This window comes from Typopeltis vanoorti, chromosome 20, assembly GCF_054136105.1.
Source record: "Typopeltis vanoorti isolate ZY-2024b chromosome 20, IOZ_Tvanoo_1.0, whole genome shotgun sequence".
NCBI classification, from domain to species: Eukaryota; Metazoa; Arthropoda; class Arachnida; order Uropygi; family Thelyphonidae; genus Typopeltis; species Typopeltis vanoorti.
The window spans coordinates 27,222,019-27,242,505 of record NC_143568.1 but is presented as its reverse complement, the minus strand read 5'-3'; the positions used below and the strand labels follow the sequence as shown (position 1 = coordinate 27,242,505).

Below are 20,487 nucleotides of genomic sequence, written 5' to 3'. Positions count from 1 at the left end.
CCTCTGGATCCTTTATACAATTTCCTCATCCTCCAACAATACAGCAGATGTAATTGATTTGTGATGTGATAGAAACCTATAAGTTACTGAAGGTGTTTTATAGAGTAGAAAGAAATTTTCCAGTAACAGAAGAGAAAAAACAAAGGATCGTTGATCCTCCCTGTTAGTTGGATAAGACTGTAGTTAGCAAGGGTGGGAGGACTGTATTTCTTTTTGGAGAGTGATGAATAAGTGAAATAGCTTACGCAAATGGCCATTAGTTCATTATCAATCAGTGAGTTTTAAGGAGCAAGATGGTATGCATTGTGTGAATAATGGGTAGTGTGGGCTTCTTGTGATGAGTCTTCAGACTTCGTGGAAATTTTTTGTAATAATAATAATACTTAAAAGAATTTTTGTAGTGAGAAGTGGATGTTGTTCAAAGAATTAGTGAAACATTGCCTATCTAATTTGCAATAACATTTATTTATTAAAATTTCAAGGTTTTGAACATGATGAAGATGAAAAACGAGCACAACTTATGAAGGAATGAAAAATATTGGTCAAAATGACTATAAACCCAATTCCTTATTTATGCATAACTGAGCTGTAGCTAGACAAACTACAGCTCAGGGCCTCACACCTTATAAAAGGTCTTCACTCAGTAACTAATATTTAAAATAGAAGAGCCCTTGTAATAGTTATAGCTTAGCAGCCACAACAAATAACCTTAAATCTGGCCTGGTAAACCTTAGTTGTATTTGTAATATAAATTCATGACCAGCATCTCAAATAGTAAATAAAAGTTTCATTATATTATTTTTATGGCTATTTTAGCCTATTTTGTTTAGGAGTATCCGTTTTTTATAATGTCATTGGCTTTTTACTCAATAATTTTTGGGGCATTACTGATGTTTTAAATATACTGATGTGTTATATAAAAATGGAGTACTCCTAAACAAAAATAAGCTAAATAGTCATAAAAATAATATCTACTTAGAGGAGTAACATGGAAATTTTTCCAGAAATAATACCTATAATAACTTCTGTTTTGTAACTAACAACCCCTCAACTGGCTCTCTACTCAAACCCTCCAAATCTCCCTTCACCCACTCATAAAACATATTTAAATAGCATCACTTAGCACATGCACCAACACAAGTCTATGTCATGATCTCATGGCACACATTCAACAATTGCATCAACTTCATGAAAGAAGCATACAAAAAAAAACCATCCTAAAATACATCGCTCAAAAAATACACATTAAATTCCTTAAGAATTGTCTTGATCATGACGTCACCCTAAAATCACCACAGCAACAGCACAATTCCCAGAAATAAAAAAAATTTGTTATCAAGCATCCAGAGCACTCGTAAAACAGGCCCTAAAGGAGAGATTTAAAAAGAAAAAATGGGCATGTTTATACGTTCACCAAACAAAAAACAGACTAAAAACTTTACTAAACCCAAACAAATTGGCACTTTTTTTTTCTTCAGAAAATGTACAATCACATATCAACAACTACACACAATTAACCAAAACTCGGCACACAAAAAAAATGGAATGCCCAACAGACCTCCCCCCTTCCATAACAACAAACGTGCAGCTTCCAACCCTCCCTTCCGATAATACCATCACACAACCTACACCAAACAATTCAGTTATATATCTATCACATTATAACCTCATACCCGATGAAATCACCATCCTAAACAAAGGTCTAAACTTTGCAAATCCCCAAAATATGTACCAAAAAAAGACATTATTATTATCAACATCCAAGCCAAACTAGAAAGAGACCCCAACAAAGAAATAATATTCCAGAAAATAAACAACATCTTAAATAGCAAAATAAAAGTAAAATCCAACATTACTCCCAACCTACAAAAATCCCTGATATCATTAAAACAGAACCCGAATATAATGATCACAGAAGCAGACAAAGGCGATACAGTAGTCATCATAAACAAAACAGATTACCACAACAACATAACAGCAGCTATTTTAAATGACCAAAACACATACAAAAAAGTTCTAAATGATCCCACCCCCAAACCTTATAAAACAAATTAACAACACCCTATATGTTTTAAAAAAATCAAGATATTTACTAAAATAAAGAGCCAAAAGGCTTCACTCCAGCGATGTAAAAATTAAGTGGATATTTAATCCAGCATTATTTCAAAGCCAAATATAGAAACTATAAAAGCTCTCTGGTCAAATTTCATCCAAAACTTTTATAGTTTCTATATTCAGCTTTGAAGTAATGCTGGATTTAATATTCACTTAATTTTTATAATTTTTGCATTGCTGAAGTGAAGCCTTTTGGCTCTTTATTTTAGTAAATACTTTTATGCACCAACCAAGAGTTCGCTTACAACAAATACACCTCTCCGATGTATCAAGTTCCTTAGTATTGAAAGAGAGTTTTTGCTTCTTAGGTTTCTGCATGGTCTCTGACGAAAGCCAACCAGTTTGAAACAACTGTCAGGCCAGTGAAACCTTATCAAAGGAGGGGAATATATGGGCCCTTGGGCATAGCGATCATCTCTCCTGTAAGATCCGGGTAGAGCAACTCATAAATGCTGGCGAGTGTATTCCCGTAAACCCTCTGGTCCAATTTCATATGAAACTTTTATAGTTTCTATATTCAGCTTTGAAATAATGCTGGATTTAATATCCACTTAATTTTTACAAAACAAGATGGACAAAATAACAATAAAAAACACAACACTCAGCACCCCTTTTATATTTGGACAAATTAAAACCCACAAAGACGGTTACCAGGTATGCCCAGTAGTCTCATACCACCACATCACCCTTATTGAAATTTGTATACTCAAATACTCAGGCCGTTACTGACCAAATCAAAATCAATGATAAAAATACACAGATGACCTATTCCAAAAAATAAAAAACCTAACACTAATCCCACGAGGACATCTTCACTTCATTGGATGCAACTTCGCTATACACCAGTGTAGACGTCCCCAGAATGTTAGACATCGTATACACACATAATACTCACGGAAGACCACACCCTAGGTTCACTAACAAAATTAATCAAACTAGTAATCTCAGCAAACTTCTTTAAATTTAACAATAACATTTATAACCAAATTTTCGGACTCCCTATGGGCTAAAATATTAGCGGTCAGTTAGCCGAATTATTCCTATTACATATAGAATCACACCTACTCAGGCCCCCCGGCATCACCTTTTATGACTGATACTTGGACAATATTCTATGCATTGGAGAACCAACATGCATTACCACTTTACAAGAGTTCCTTAACTACTTCAGCACCAGACTGAAATTCACTATAGAAACAGAAAATGAAAAATCCATAAATTTCCTAAACAAACCTGACATTAATTAGAAAAAACAACAAAATACCCAAAAAATATTCTACAAACCCACACATATTGCAAAATACCTCCACCTTAACTTATACTATCCTTATTCTATTAAAAAATCAGTCATCCTAGCACAATTTATAAATGCTTACAAGTTTTCGACTACACACAATTATCTCAACACAAAAATAAAGAAATTAACACAGATTTTTCTTTTTCTTCTTCTTCCTTTCCAGGCTTATAGGCCAAGTGTTCTGCTCTGGACTCAATTCCATCTTTTTAAGGGTCTTCCTCTGCATCAGGTACCTTTTGGGTGGTAATTTAGAATTGTTTAGGTATTCTGTTTCTGTTCATTCTGAGTACATGTTCTTTCCATTTTTCTCTGTAGCAAATAACTGTTTCATTTAGGGAGTTTGTAATTCCAAGTTTATTTCTGATTTCGTTACTTTTAATTTTGTCCATTATTGTGACTCCTTCAGTTCTGCACAGAAATTTCATTTCGGCTGATTCAACACAGATTTTTAAAAACTGAAATTACCCAACACAGCTAATAAATTACGTGAACAAAACGGCAAAAAACCTGTCAAAACAATCCAACAACCAAAACAAACTTCCCAACAAAAAAAATCATAGACCTGCCATACATCCAAAACACATACAAAGCCTACATATACATTTTAGAACACACCAACTATAAGTTGTTCACCACAAACCAGAAATTGGCGATACTTCTAAAACCTACAAAACCTCACACACACACAAAGAAATACTAGAACACCATAATGTAGTTTACAAATTTCCTTGCCAACATGACTGTGATGGCGCCTACACAGGTTCCGATCAGATCTTTATGGGCAAGAATATAAGAACACTACCATGACTGCAACATACCAATTCCAGAACATCTTAACAATAAAAAATGCAACAACCAAAAGAAAAACAGAATACAAAATACAGGAAAAACTGAAATAGCTGTCCATGCCCTTGAACAGAAGCATACCCACAAATCTCCAAAGCCATAAAAATAGACATACAGGAAAATGAAACAATGCTTAGAATATCGGAAACGATAGCCAGAAAATGTGACAAAAACTCAATAAATGTTCAAGAATTGGAAGCTCCAAAACATAAAAATTAGGTCACGACTCTGACCAATAGAATACAACACAGATACAGCAAAGACAAAAACACCAAACCAGCATGACATAACCTCCACTTCTCCCATGAGCTCTGAAGACAACTCACTGTCGAAATGGCTAGCACCTCATTACTCCCATCCCCTGATCTTATCCCCTCATATCCTTCCCCCAAAATTTCTATTTTTCACCTCCCTCCCAAAGAATTCTCTGCCCACCCTTAAAAAACCTGAGTTTAAAATTCACACACTCCTCTTGCCTCACCAATAATTCTCTCACATCTCTCTATCCCCACATTTTCAATCCCCCTTCCTTTTAGTCATACTTTAACAACAGATAAATGTATGTATATCATATGTCGGATGCAGCTGAATAAGAAGACAACCAGCAACATCCTACAAAGGTATGTCCAAATTATTCTTCATCTATCTGTCTTTAAAACATCAATAATGCCATAAAAATTGAGTAAAAAGCCAATGGCATTAAAAAAAAGGGATACTCCTAAACAAAAATAGGCTAAATAGCCATAAAAATAAATTTACTTAGAGGAGTAACATGGAATTTTTTCCAGAAATAATACCTATTTCATTATATTATTATTAAAACAATTTTGCATTTAAAATACTGTATTGGGGTAATTTTTCTGAGAGTGAAATATAAAATTTGGTATTTTTTTAATTATGTTTCTTCACAGATATAAGTGCCACTTATAATGGGAAATCTTCTAAGACTACTGACAAGAGAAGAACCTCCTAAATTTGATGATATATTTGTGGATTTTGAAAGTAAGTAGAATTTTCTTGAATAAATAGTTAATTATATACAACACCATACAATAACTACATAAAAGTTCTAACTAAATAATGTGTATTAAGAAAAGCACTATATGCAGTTGCAAGAAAACATGAAAATCTTTTGATAAATGAGACTATTTCTTTTTATGTGAGTATGAATGATGTCAATGCCAGAGTAGAAAAGAAACATGTAATGGAATTGGAAAGTTTGAAATTGGCACAAGAACAGTAAGTCATTATAGAATTCTCCACTTACAGTAATGTGAGAACACGAATGAATGCATTATTCTAAATGATATATTCACGTAAACACAAGGAAGATATTTATTTAACCAAATATTTCGGTCTGGAAATAGTAGACCATCCTCGGTGGTATTACAAGAACAGTTTAAAAAAATACAAGCTAGAATACTAACAATAGATCGTTAAAAATAGAACATGCTGCGTGATGTTATATCACTAAGTATGAAACGGAATATTTTGAAGTAGAGACATGATTGAAAAAAAAAAAAAAATTAATGGGTAATCTTGATTAGACTTTCCCAGATTTTTGATATAGATATACAGTCATTACGATTCAGGTTGGGACGATGGAGCAAGGCCTCCACGCTTTCCTTGAACAAACATTCGAACCTATAACAGGATCTATGTAAGAGGCGAGTCCTGGACCAAAAGATGCTGTGGTCAGTTTCAATCCCGTGTTGAGCCAATCCAGACTTTTCAGGTTTGTTGTGAAGAATGGAGGATTGATGTTCTTGGATTCTTTTCAAGAGTCCAGTCTATCCAAATTGGAGAGATCACAGTTGCAAGGAATTTGATAAACTCCAGGAAGAGATAAAGTTGAGCGTTTGTCTTTAGAAGAAGGAAAATGAGAAGACAATTTGTTAATAGGTGAATATGTAGTTGTTAAATCATATTTCTTTAAAATTCTTGCGATAGGTTCTGAAATACCGGAGATATAAGGAATAGGCACTCAACGTATTGAAACTTTGTTTTTTTGTGGAGGATTATAAGAATTGAGAAGATGTTGAGTACTTTTTTCAGAAAAGCCATTGAGTTTCATGTGTTGTTGGATAGTAGAAAGTTCTTTCTGTAGATAATCAAAAGTAGAACAATTAGTTTTGGCTCTTCTGATGAGGCATTTTATGATTCCTGTTTTTTGACAGGGATGATGGGCTGATTCTTTAAGAATATAACGACCTGTGAACGTTGGTTTCCTGTATACTGTAGTTGTAAGAATATTTGAAGGTGACCGGATGAGGAGAACGTCTAAAAAAGATAACTGGTTGTTTTCTTCTATTTCCATAGTAAATTTTATATGATGATGCAAGGAATTAATACTGTTTAAAAAAAGAAGGTAAAGAGTTTTTGCTGTGAGGCCAAATGGTAAAGATGTCATCTATATATCTTACCCAAAAAGATGGTTGAGGGAAAATAGATGAGAAGAGGACTTTTTCTAAATGTTCTAAATAAAAGTTGGCTAAAGCCAGAGAAAGAGGACTTCCCATGGCCGTTCCTTCTACTTGGCTGTAAAATTTATTTTGACCTACGAAATATCCAGAATGTATTACGAAATCGAATAGTTTTATAATGTCTTGAGGAAAGATGTCAGCAAGTAATTTTAAAGTTTCCTTGAGAGGTACATTGGTATATAAAGATTCTATATCAAAGCTAACCATAAGATCTGTAGGGTGTAATGAGACATTTTTTAATTTTTCTAAGAAATCTGAGGAGTTTTTTAAAAAAAGAATTAGAATTGCCAATGTAAGATTTCAATAATTTAGCTAGATATTTGGCATGTTCTATTTTTAACGATCTATTGTTAGTATTCTAGTTTGTATTTTTTTTTAAAACTGTTCTTGTAATACCACTGAGGATGGTCTGCTATTTCCAGACTGAAATATTTGGTTAAATAAATATCTTTCTTGTGTTTACGTGAATATATCATTCAATCTTGTGTCACAAGTATCCTTAAAACAGCATTATTCTAAAAACAATGCAGAGAAGTAACAAAATAATTACTTATTAACAAACAATAGCATAATTCAGTGAAGCTGAATTTTTGAATATCAATGAGAAATAATAATGAGAGGAAGAGGTATAATCAGAATCATTACCATATGTAGTATAAGTGTAACAGGTTCACCAACTCTTTCCCTGATGTCAGTCAGAGATTTACATTCTGGGGAAGGGATAAAAAAAATTCATTTTCATTTTTTTCTAATTTTTATTTTGATAACCGAAATGAACACTGTTTATTTCAATAAGTGAAAGTTAGTGATAAGGGAGCAAAAGAAAGTATGACTGAGGAAATGAAAGTAAGATGTGGCAGAACGAGAGCGAGACTGTGGGAGTGATAGAGTGAAATTGTTGGAATGCAAGATTTAATGAAACAGTTATTGAAAATGAAAAATGAAATGAGGAATATGTGGAGTGATGTTAGACATTTAGTGGAAGCTAATGAAAGTGTGCAAGAGAATAGAATGAAAGAAAAAAGAGTAAAAGAGGTGACAAGTAATTCCAGGATAGCAGTATATGGAGACTGCATAATTAAAGGACTAGTTACTGAGAGAGTCCATGAAGCCTGCTATCCAGGTGGGAGAATGAGTAGGATAATTAACATTGGACATGAAGAAAAAATGAGCAAGAAAGTTAGTCGTGATTGTGGGGGTGAATGATCTAAGTGGACATAAGAAGGATGTGAGGACGAATATCAGGAAACTATTGAGAAGAGTGAAAGATAACAGTGTAGTAGGAAAGGTTGTCACTGTGTTGCAATGGAGAGCCAAAATCTTGAATGGCATGCCAGTGGAGCTGTGTGAGGAGAAGGAGTGCAGTTTGTGGATGTATGGCATGTGTTTGAGGGAAGAATGAAATTATACGGCCATGATGGATTGAATTTAAATGGCTTTGGAGTGAATATACTGGAGAAAGTGTTGCTGTATGGAAGTACAGTGTGTGATGCATGCAAGAGATCAGAAGAAAGAGATGAAAAAAAAAAAAATCAGGAGAGTGGTACTGAAGAGACAGAAGTGCTTGGCAGTAGAAACAGTAGTAGTGTGAGAGATGAAGAGAGAATGGGAATGCAAGAGGAACAGGAAAACATGGCATGGGGAGAATGGATGTTGAAAGTGGCAGTGAATGTGTGTATGAAAATGGAGTATATTGTGATGTTGGTGGGGAAGTTGAGACTGAGCAGGTATATGTGGTAAGTGGTGATAAAGGTGATGGGTCAGGAGTGGTGGGGAAATCACAACCAACATGTGTCATGGATAGGGCTGGTTATAGACCAAAAAATGAACTGCTGTGTTTGTTTACAAATGCCAGAAGTATCAGGCATAAGGGGGTATGAAATGGTTTCAGTGATTGAGTTTATTTGTCCCCAAAATCATCAGAATAAGTGAAACAAGGTTGAATGAAGATGATATTCTAATGAGAATTGAAATGGAAGGATACTGTATTTTTGCGAGGATAAAAAGGACATGAAGGGAGGGCTGCTGATATTAGCAGGGAGAATTATGTCCACATAAGTTAGACATGAAAGAGGGAAATAGTGGCAATGGTTATGAGGCAGAGTGGTGTAACTTTGATGTTGAGAGGAAGACATATTTAGAAGAAATGTATAAGCAACTACAATTAGTGAACAAAGGAAGGATGATTATTATTAGAGAGAATGTAAGTTGCAGAGCCTTGTGGATAGGAGTAGGTGGGGGGATATGATTGAGATATATAAGCTAGTCAGGGGTTGTTATCAGGTTGACATGAAAGAGATTTTTCATAGAATAGAATGGGAGGAAGGATAGAACAAGAGGCCATCGCTGGAAACTGTATAAGGAGGGTGTGAGCAGAGGAGTGAGGAGTAGGTTCTTTGCATGGAGAGTGGTTGGTGAGTGGAATGCATTGCCTGAGTGTGTTGTGAATGTAGACACATTGAATCAGTTTAAAGCATAGTTGGATGAGCACTGTGTGCAATAGTGTGTACCTCCCACGATGAGTCTCTGATTCCATGGGTTCAGATGTTAATAATAAGAAACAAAACTAAATATTATTAATTAAAAATAAATATTAAAATTATTTCTACGATAAAGAACCAAGAGGCTATTTTTCCGGTGGCGTAAATTAAGTTAAGGGGATAATAAATCCCTCATTATTTTATTTTAAAGCTGGATACGAAACTCAGAGATCTTTCGACCTCCAAGTTTCGTATCCGGCTTTAAAATAAAATGAGGGATTTATTATCCCCTTAACTTATTAAAATTATTTTTTTAATTGAATTTATTCTAGCTTTGGGCATACTTTAAGAATGTGATTTGTTCAAGGTGATTAAGATATTCAGTGTATTTCTTGTATTCCACATTAAAGTTCACATGAGTGTGAACAGCTCTTCCTTAACTAGTTTGACTCACATTTCCTGATCCTCATGCCATACTGATTACAGGAATACTCATGGCTTTCTTGACAATCAATTTAACTGCTGCATTTCCATTGATTTAAATATATACTGCCTATAGAGCTTATGTTGACATACTGTTACTTTTAAAATTCAAACTTTCAAACTCAGATTTATACTGTGAATCTTATCATACACTCTGCCTACATCACTGTTTAAACTTAAAAGTTTGAATACTTTTAAACAGCTTCGAAGTTTAAATCTTCTTTTATGGCTTGAAAAATGTGCTTATTTCCTCATCCATGATAAGTGAAAATTTTTAGTTGACAAGTAAAAAAAAAAAAAAAAGAAGGGTTTCAGTTTTAAGTTGGTAAGTGTACCAACTTAGAAAAAAAAATCTTGCTGATAGTGTTGCCATCTATGGTCGAGGCCAAGAACTTTTCAAACCACCCTCGTAGTATCAGATCCAACACTCTCAAACCCTTTGTCCCCTATAACATGTTGTTTCAAGTAATTATCCTTAGCAACTATATAAATCACACTTCCATCTTGCCATGCCATCTTTCCTCCCTACAATCGATGTCCCCATAGTTAAAGTCTCCCATACTAATCATTCGGCCTACACACATTGTGCTAATTTGCCGATACATGGCATCTACATCTTCCTGTGGACCCTCTGGTCTATAGCAGCACCCAACAATGTATTTCATCCTTTTGCCTCTTTCATAAGCATCCATGTGAAATTGCAAGTCATTATATCAGTAGTTTGTTTTATACAGCTGTCTGAAGCAAAGGTATTGTCTGTATCCCTTGAAATGGATAAAATTGTATCATGCAGTTATAAAATTATTTGTAAAAGAAGGTTTGATGCCAAAAGAAATTCATTCAAAGTTCATAAAAGTTTATGAGCACTCTTCTCCTTCGTTTTTGTCAATTAAGAAATGGGCTGCCTAATTTAAACATGGCTGTACCAGCCTTGAAGATGATCCACTTGAAGGACGTCCAAAAAAGTGTAACAACACCAGAAATCATTGATCACGATATGGTATTGGATGACCGGCGAGTCAAAAGTGTGTGAAATTGCTGAGACTATTGGTATTTCAAAAGAACGTGTGGGATATATTTTGCATGAAGAATTGCAAATGAAAAAGCTTTGCACAAGATGTGTGCAGTACTTGCTCACAGCAGATCAAAAACGCACTTGCATAAAAATCTCTGAACAGTGCTTGGAGCATTTTAACAAAACTGATTTTTTGCATCAATTTATTACTATGGATGAGACTTGGATTCACCATTACACACCAGAATCCAAACAGCAGTCAAAACAGTGGACAGAAGCTGGTTGTTCTTTGTGTGTTTTATACTCTGTCCCCAATTGGGGGGGGGGGGGGTGATCATACAGTCTTGTTCTGGGAAGTTGCCAAACATGTGGAATTCTCTGTCAAGAAGAGAGTTTATGTTCAAATATAAGGCTGGTGATTATGAGAGAGAGACTCAGAAGTCATCTTGGAACAGTGTCATGGCTTGAGAAGCTACAAGGATAGAATGTCAGTAGTGCATGGTAAGTGTCAGAGATTGCTCGAGAATGGCAGTATCAGACTGCATATCCAAGATCAAGAGGATAAACCAAGTTGGAATTAAGTTGGTGAGTAGGGATTTAAAGCAAAAGCTGCAAAAAAAGAAAACATTGTGGAGGAAATATGAAGAAAAAAGTGATCATCATACTCATGAGCAGTATGATGATCACTCAAGAAGGATGATTAGTATGGTAAGAAAGACTAAATCAGACTATGAGAGAGAGAGAGAGAAAGAAAGAATTAGCTAAACATGTCAAAGTAAACCCAAGAGATTTTTCATTGTGTAGAGAAAGTAAGAGAAAAAATGACTATGCTAGGATAACTTTAAACAGTGCTCATGATAGGAAGGTGATTGACCCAAAAGAAATAGCTGAGTTACTGAGTGATCATTTTGCAAAGGTGTATCATCCAAGTAGAAATTTTACAGGGATGCATATCAACATTGAGGTAGAAGAACAACAGGTGTTCAGCATAATAAAAAAACATGAATGTTCACATTATATTCTTGGTTTAATCCTTTATCCAACTGTAAGTAAACAAAGTTTGCGCCTGAAGACTTCACTACTGGGCAATTCGTATATAGTGGCTAATGACTTCGCATCACTTGCCTTAGTATCCCATGGTACAAAGCACATATCCTTATGGACTTGTGATGAGTGGTAAAGCTGGTGAAAGTCTTGATCATTACGCAGAATGAATGCTCGCTTATACGTATACTTTTAGAACACATTCATACGCATTTCACTGATGTAACTCTAGTGATGTTATTTATTTCTGAAAAACTTGACACAAACTTGCTTTACAAGATTCTTGAAACTACAAAAATATTATAATTTGCCTTCAAACACTAATGTTGTACTTATTCTTTCACTTCGGGCACATTTAAAAAAAATGGATACCACACACAGCGGAAACTTTGCTAATCGAGTCCTAAGCGTCATCTGCTTCTGTCACGACTGCAGCGCCTCCTCGCCAAAGTACACAGTTTTAAAGAGAATTCGCAAGTCTTTGTGACAAAAATCTTTACAGCTCCCTTTGGGGGAAGCACATCCGTCACAGGAGTGTCGATGTTGCATCTAAAAAAAAAACTCAGGCGAGTAATTGACTCTAAAATACAAGAAATGAGGTGAGAGCTTTATGGTGCAATGCAGCTCCCACACACACAAAAAAAACTATATAATTATCATTAACTAAACATCAAGAAAATATATAATCATTATTAAGAAACAAGCCAATAGCATTAATTATATCAGTTTTTAATCTGGAAAGGGCATCAGCGTTACCGTGACGACTACCCTTTCTATATGTAACAGTCAGATTATAACGTTGTAGGGCTAAAGCCCATCGGGACAACTTGGCACCATGAGAGGCACTTTTAGTTAGATAGGTCAGAGGGTTATGATCTGAAATTACCTGTATTTCAGCACCAAATACCCATGTGTCAAACTTTTTCAACGCCTCCAAGACGCAAAAAGCTTCCCTTTCAATGGTAGACCATTTCATTTGACAGGAATTTAGTTTCTTACTGAAGAAAGCAATGGGCAATTCTTTTCCTTGTTCGTTGTTTTGAGCTAAACATGCGCCAATTGCTGTTGCTGATGCATCCGTATACAACTGGAACGGCTTGTCGAGATCTGGAGTATGCAAAGAAGGCATTTTTATAAGCTCTTCCTTGAGTTTCGTAAAAGCTTCATCAGCATCAGTAGTCCAAGGAATGTTGTTTGGGACACTTTTCTTAGTCAGATTTGTCAGTGGTAATACAATTTGGGAGAATCGTGGTATGTAGTCACGGTAGTAGCTAGCCAGTCCAAGTAGACTTCTTACTTCCTTCTTTGTTGCTGGTGTCGCTAAACCTTTTATAACCTCGACCTTCTCTGGGTCTGGAGAATGTTGACCGGATCCAATCAAATGACCTAGGAACTTCTTGATTTTTCCCGAATTCGCATTTTTCTAGGTTTACTGTTAAACCCACCTCTCTTAATGTTTTGAAGACTTCATCTATGTGGGTGAGATGTTCAGACCATGTTTTAGAAAATATAGCCAAATCGTCGATATAAGATCGGCAGTATGCCTTATGAGGAGCTAGTGCTTTATCTAATGATTTCTGGAATGTGCTTCCAGCGTTCTTCATTCCAAACGGTAAGACGTTCCATTGATAGTGACCAGAATGCGTCACGAATGCAGTGAAGGGCTTTGCTTCCTTTTCCATTAGGGATTTGCCAATATCCCTTGGTGAGGTCAACTACAGTGATAAATCTTGCTTGTCCTACCTCAAATAATAAATTTCTAGCTATTTTCATTGGATAAGCATCTGGAATAGTAAAACTATTTAGCAATCTAAAGTCTGCATAGTCTGACACTTCCATTTTTCTTAGCCACACAAACCACGGGATGAGCCCATTCACTGACACTTGGCTCAATGAGACCCATATCTAACAGTTCTTTGACTTGTTGATCTACTTCCTTTTGTAGAGTGATTGGCGCCCTATAGGGTTTGAGTCTCTTAGGGGAACAGTTCTCTGTAACTTTGATGGAGTGTCCGTCAACTTTGGCATGACCAGGTTTGGAACTAAAAACATCTGCATATTTCCGGAGGATGTCAAAAAGTTCTTGTTTTTGTTCTTCCGTCAAGAGAGCTTTCATATCCTCAAGGTGTTTCCTAATATCTTCAACTGATTTATTCATCTTGTCAGCAGGTGCATAGTGGAGTGTTCCGAAATCTTCATCTAGTTCGAAAACTAGACCGACATGATTAATTCTTTGAATATATGGTCGAAGCTTATTTATGTGGAGCTCCCTGATACTTCCATCCTTCATCTCAACCTTCGCAGAATGTGGTCTAGTAAGTTGGACGACTGCAGCAGGTCCTGTCCAAGTATTTAGAAGCTTATGAGAGGATGAAGGTAACAATACTAAAACCTTTTCACCAACCATGAAGGATTTTTCTTTGGAACGAAGATTATATCTGGAGGAGTATTGTTCTTGAGACCCTTTGGCATTCTCGGATGCAATTTCATGAGCTTTTCTTAGATTTTCAAGAAGCTCTTGTAAATAATTTTCAACCGAGCGAGAGGCAGCAGTTGGGATGACTCGTCCACCAGTCCAAATTTCTTTTAACAAAGATAAGGGGCCTGGAGGTAATCTTCCATATACCAACTGGAAAGGTGATAACCCAGTAGTGCTATGTGGTACTTCTCGGTATGCGAATAGAAGATAGGGAAGATGTAAATCCCAGTTTCTTCCATGTTCCTGTATATTCTTATTCATCATCTCTTTTAAAGTTCTGTTCCTACGTTCAACAGCGCCCATACTTTCAGGATGTCCTGGAGTGGAAAAACGTGGAGCTATGCCTAGCAGATCTTCAAAAGCTTGAGTGAGTTTAGATGTGAAATTCGTACCTTGGTCGGTACAGACCATTTTAGGAAATCCAGTCTGAGTAAATATCCTCATTAGAACGTTACATGTAGTTTTAGCACTTATTTCCTTGACAGGTATGGCTTCGGCCCATCTAGTGCATAAATCAACAGCACATATTATGAATCGATGTCCTCTTCCCGATGGGGGTTCTAACGGTCCGATACAATCCACGCTCCATACCTCAAACGGAGCTTCTGGTCTGACGATAGGTCGTATGGGGATTCTATCTCTATATGTAGCAGTCCTTCTCATTTGACATTCCTTGCAGCTTTCGCAATATTTTTTCACGTCTTGTTTAATGGTAGGCCAAAAGAATGAGTACTTGATTCGCTGACGGGTTTTCTTTTCGCCGAGATGGCCAGCAAGAGGGATTTCATGTGCCATCTTTAAGACATTCTCTCATTTCATGCGCGGTAGCACTACTTGTCTAATATTCTCGCCACAAATATGTTCATTATGAAGCAGAACCCCATTGTCAAACGCATAGGAATTTTTCTGTCTTTTTGCCCAGTCAAAACACCTTCGAAGCGTCTCATCATCCTTTTGAAGTTTGCCGAATTCGAATTTTGTTTTTTCTGGTATACACTCATTTTCTTCACCTGGTGGGGACTCTATCGTACTTACTGCCAATGCTGTACTGGTTATTTTCGAAGGCATGTCTTCATCTTCATCATCTTCCGACCGTTTATCGCTTAAATCTTTTGATTTCAGAACCGGTGTCTCCCAATGATGACTACTCTCATGTAGCTCGACGCTTTTGACCAGCATTTCATAGGCAGAGGAGCTCAGTAGCAGATCGGTAACCAGTTTTCTTGAGACAGCACATGTGACTGGAACATTACCATGTAAATTATCATCAATTTTCATTTCAAACATCCTTAAGGGTGTTATTTCATTTTCTCCGAAAGCAGAAGATATTTCTATCTTACTTTCTCCATCATGGGGCGTATCTGCCACTAAATCTTCGCGCACTACCGATATTTGCGCTCCCGTATCTATTATTCCATTTAAAACCCTACTTCCACATTTGATTTTGACCACCTTCAAATCATCTACATTTCGATCAATGTCCACTGATTTGGATACTGGAATGGAAATTTTGGCAGTCAACACACCTGATTTATCGTCATTCCCAGTGGTAGACGTTTGAACTAGGTTACTGTGTGCTGTAGTAGGAGTACCTTTTGATTGACTATTTTTCATACAAAACTTGGCAATATGACCTTCCCTTCTACAAGTAAAACAAGTTGGTTTGTAGTGAGGCTTGTATGAATCATCATTTCGCCACGGCTGGTACCATCTCGGTGGACTTTGAGAGGGAGATAACTTATTTTTGAATGTTCGCTCAGCAGGTGGAGTATAAGGTCTAAACTTTTCAGTAACCTTGTCCTTCGGAATAGCTCCGATGGGCTTCCTTGATGTACTACGAACACTGTCGTATTCGTCCAATCTGTGAGCTAACTTGGTTGGAGAAACGAATTTTGTCCAGTCGTCTAAGAGATGTTCTCTCACTTCATGTGGTACTTTCTTCTTCAGTTGATCCGTAATAATTAGATCTTTTAACCCTTCAAAATCCTTGATATCAAGGCCACCAATCCACTCTTCGAAATAATTAGTTATTTCATAACAGAAATCCCTCCAAGATTTTTCAGCAACCTTTTGGTGCATCACAAACTTTTTTCTGAAACTTTCAGGATTCAGTCTAAATCTCTTTAGTAGAATTGTTTTAATATATTCATAATCTTCGCAATTTTCTTCTGACTCTCTACCAATTAATTGGACAATCTCAAATGGTAACAAAGTCAAGAGACATGATATCCAGTCTTTAACATCTATTTTTGTTCTCTTAGCTTGTCTTTCAAACAGGGATAGGTATATCACAATGTCATCCTCTTGTAATCTAAACCTAGGCATTAGCTTAATTAGTTCAAGACAATATGGTTTATTGTCACTGGATACTGGAGTTGAGGTTGGTTGAACACGCGCTTCAATTTCCAGTTTCTTCAACTCGAACTCCATTTGTTCTCTTTTCTGTTGGGCCCCCAATTCATCTTTCCGGCATTGGGCTTCTAGTACTTCCTTCCGCCGTTGAGCTTCTAATTCTTCTTTCTTCATCAGTTCTTCCTCGAGTCTGGTACTAATAATCGTCCAACATCCCTTTAACAAATTCTTCTTCATAAAATTTACTTCCCGTAATAATCATTTTAAGATCTATCACTTTCATTTCAACAGTTGGCTTCTCTCCCAATTCTTCAGCCAATTTACGTAAATCTTCCTTTCTACCTTTGGTTAAATAAGCCATGGTACTTAACAATAACTCTCTTTACTGATAAAAAAAAATCACCCTTAAAAAGGAATCAATTGCAATTTTTTTTTTTTTTAAATGCCCAGAAAGAGATGTATATATTTGGCGATTATGGGACTCATAACTAAATTCAACATATCATTTGTAAACATAGATAAATCTTACAATATTATCAGATAAAAACTTCAACTACACAATTTACTACACTTTCAAATACACAAATATATATATATATATATGTGTGTGTGGATATATAAAAACAAAACAAAAACAAAAAAATAGTTCCGATTTTACACCGCTACTATATAATAACTGAAATCTCGAAACAGAACTATCAAAACAGTATGCAAAAATTAACTATGATAACACTGTCGTGTTCTTTCTCTGGCGAGAAATCACAAGTTCTGACTGTTCCAAGATGGAACTAACATGCAAAACAGGACAAATCGGTAACTACAGAACAAAATAAATTTAAAATGAAAAAAAAAAAAAAAAAAAACTATTCTGAACTATCTGGGACGAAAATATAGCTTGAACACTGGCGTGTTTTTCATTTATCCAAACTGTTGTACTACTGTTCCAGGATGGAACAAAATTTGAATACTGACGTATTCTTTCTCTGGCGAGAAATCAAAACTACTACTGTTCCAGGATGGAACAAACTCCGAACACTATTTTTTTTTGTTTTGTATTAAAACAGACTTTCGCCCAAATAATCAAAATAGAACTCTAAAACATGGGAGCATGCATTTACATAACGAATTGCTCTCACCTTGTAGATCCTGTCGACTGCGCCAGTAAAATTCGGACTTGTGATGAGTGGTAAAGCTGGTGAAAGTCTTGATCATTACGCAGAATGAATGCTCGCTTATACGTATACTTTTAGAACACATTCATACGCATTTCACTGATGTAACTCTAGTGATGTTATTTATTTCTGAAAAACTTGACACAAACTTGCTTTACAAGATTCTTGAAACTACAAAAACATTATAATTTGCCTTCAAACACTAATGTTGTACTTATTCTTTCACTTTGGGCACATTTAAAAAAAATGGATACCACACACAGCGGAAACTTTGCTAATCGAGTCCTAAGCGTCGTCTGCTTCTGTCACGACTGCAGCGCCTCCTCGCCAAAGTACACAGTTTTAAAGAGAATTCGCAAGTCTTTGTGACAAAAATCTTTGCAGTGATTGACCCAAAAGAAATAGCTGAGTTACTGAGTGATCATTTTGCAAAGGTGTATCATCCAAGTAGAAATTTTACAGGGATGCATATCAACATTGAGGTAGAAGAACAAGAGGTGTTCAGCATAATAAAAAAACATGAATGTTCACATTATATTCTTGGTTTAATCCTTTATCCAAGTGTAAGTAAACAAAGTTTGCGCCTGAAGACTTCACTACTGGGCAATTCGTATATAGTGGCTAATGACTTCGCATCACTTGCCTTAGTATCCAATGGTACAAAGCACATATCCTTATGGACATGTATAATGCTGTGCATTATGGGAAGGGTCACCCCAGACCAGTTTAGACCTTTATTGAGCTCTCATCAGTGGAAGCCACATCCAGCAGTGATACCAAGGTTGAAGTAATGTAGAAGTCATATTTCCATATATAAGTAGCCCAAAGAGCATGGAAAGGCTTATATGTTAATTTATTTTCATGGTATTGATGAAAACACAAAATAATAAGATAATAACTAATATTTATTAACTTATTTGCTAATATTATATCCAGCATCATCAGAACACAAAAACAGTTTGTCACAGTACGCGAAACAACAACAGCTTGGTATAACAGTGTAACCAGTTTAAAAAAATTGTAACAGACAACACAAATAATTAAGGTCCTAATTAGGTGGCATCTCTGTTAGAAGAAAAGAGAAAACAAGTATTAATTAGATATTAAAATGACTGTCTTTCAGATTTTTGGTAAATTTATACAGACATACTTGTTGAGGAGTCATACTTATAATGACTTCTGTGTAGCACTTTTGTTTTCTTCCAATTGATGCTGTGTGAATGGGTATCCAAGGCATGGTCTTCTAGACCCGACATGCCATAATGATAGTGCCAGATGTATTTTTTATGTTCACAAAGGTGGATGTCAACACTTCAACATATCAAAAATATGAAATTCTATGGTTGTCATTCTCTGTGATGTCAGATATGATGACTGCATTCATACACTTGTGACAGAAGGAATCATGCAAAGTGTAGTTTGGATATTTGAGGTGGGGGGGGGTGGTTGCTGAATTCCATTAGGAATAAAGTCAGGGTTAAATGACTGTAATTGTTAGTTCATCATTTATGTTGGTTAATATGAAGGCCATGGAATGCTGATGAAGTAGATGTGAAAACATTTCATTTATGTATGTATTGCTGCCTTTGTGTGTTTTATAATTTTCTCTTTTTTTGTGTTTTTATTTTTTTTTTAATCTGAAGAATAACTATTTCTTTGTTGTCGTTCACATTCTTCCATGCATCTGAGAGGAGGCCTCTACATGGCATGTAAGGAATGTGAGTAATTGATGAAGCTTCTGACCCAATGTCCATGCCTTACTTCTTGTAGTGCATTTCATTATTAAGTATTCATTTGGATATACTGAATGAACAATGCTGGATTAATATTTTGGACTTGTCTGACAAAACTGTTTTTTCTTTATTGGCTATTGGTTTAAATCATAGTCTGGTGCACCATAATAAAATACCATGACTGCTGGGGCTTCACCTGATTAAGCAAAACCTATACTGTTTTTCCTCAGGAAAACAGCACAAACAGTGAAATATGAAGTACTATAACCTAAAATCAGTGGGAGAGAAGATATGTGCATCAGCATAAGAGGTATCAATGGAAAAGAAGTAGAGTTGGAAGAAGAATTACAGAACTACCATATCATTATAATTGGTGTTGCAGAGATGAAAAAGACTAAAACAGATGACATACTTATAAATAATAATTATAAGATGATATATTCAGAAAATAGTGATCAGGAAAAGGAAGGAGTAGATATAATATTCAAAACTGAACACAAAGGTAAACCTCTTAAAAAATCATGGGAATATAACAGGGATCTGTATTTAAGTTTTTGGCAGTCAGTTTTTCAAGTAACATGATGTGACAAAACTTTGAAATTGAACAATGAAGCTTACTGTGCCTATGGTCCCACAAAAGGGTCTAGTAGGGAAGAAGTAGAGGAATTCTTTGAGTCATTAGAACAAGAGAGGAGGAGAAGATATAAAGAAAAATGAAAGATTTTGTTTTGTTGGAGATCTAAACCATAGTTGGAGACCTAGTAGAAAATGAATTCCAGGCACATGCTCAAGTATGGAGGTATAAAAGTCTTGCAGTGGCTGCACTGCATAATTCAGAGGGACGAATTACAGATGATTGGAGTAGAGCTCTCATAGTACCCATATATAAAAAGGGAAATAAAACAGAATGTGAGAATTACAGAGGTATTTCTCTACTGAGAGTTCCTGGTAAGATTTATGCCAGTATACATGAGAAACGGTTGAGGAT

General features: G+C 35.7%; 1 protein-coding gene across 13 annotated transcripts in view; it reads left to right on the top strand.

Moving 5' to 3' along the window:
- LOC150095297 (CYFIP-related Rac1 interactor B-like) overlaps positions 1 to 20,487 on the top strand; it is a 587,095-nt gene that overhangs the window by 402,979 nt on the left and 163,629 nt on the right. For all 13 annotated transcript variants that reach the window (XR_016550081.1, XM_090410586.1, XM_090410583.1 and 10 more), the window contains one exon: positions 5,170 to 5,260. Coding sequence is in view for 12 of the 13 variants with exons in the window: in XM_090410586.1 (XP_090266712.1) it covers positions 5,188 to 5,260 (73 nt within the window). In the remaining variant the exon portion in view is untranslated. The remainder of the gene's footprint in view (positions 1 to 5,169; positions 5,261 to 20,487) is intronic.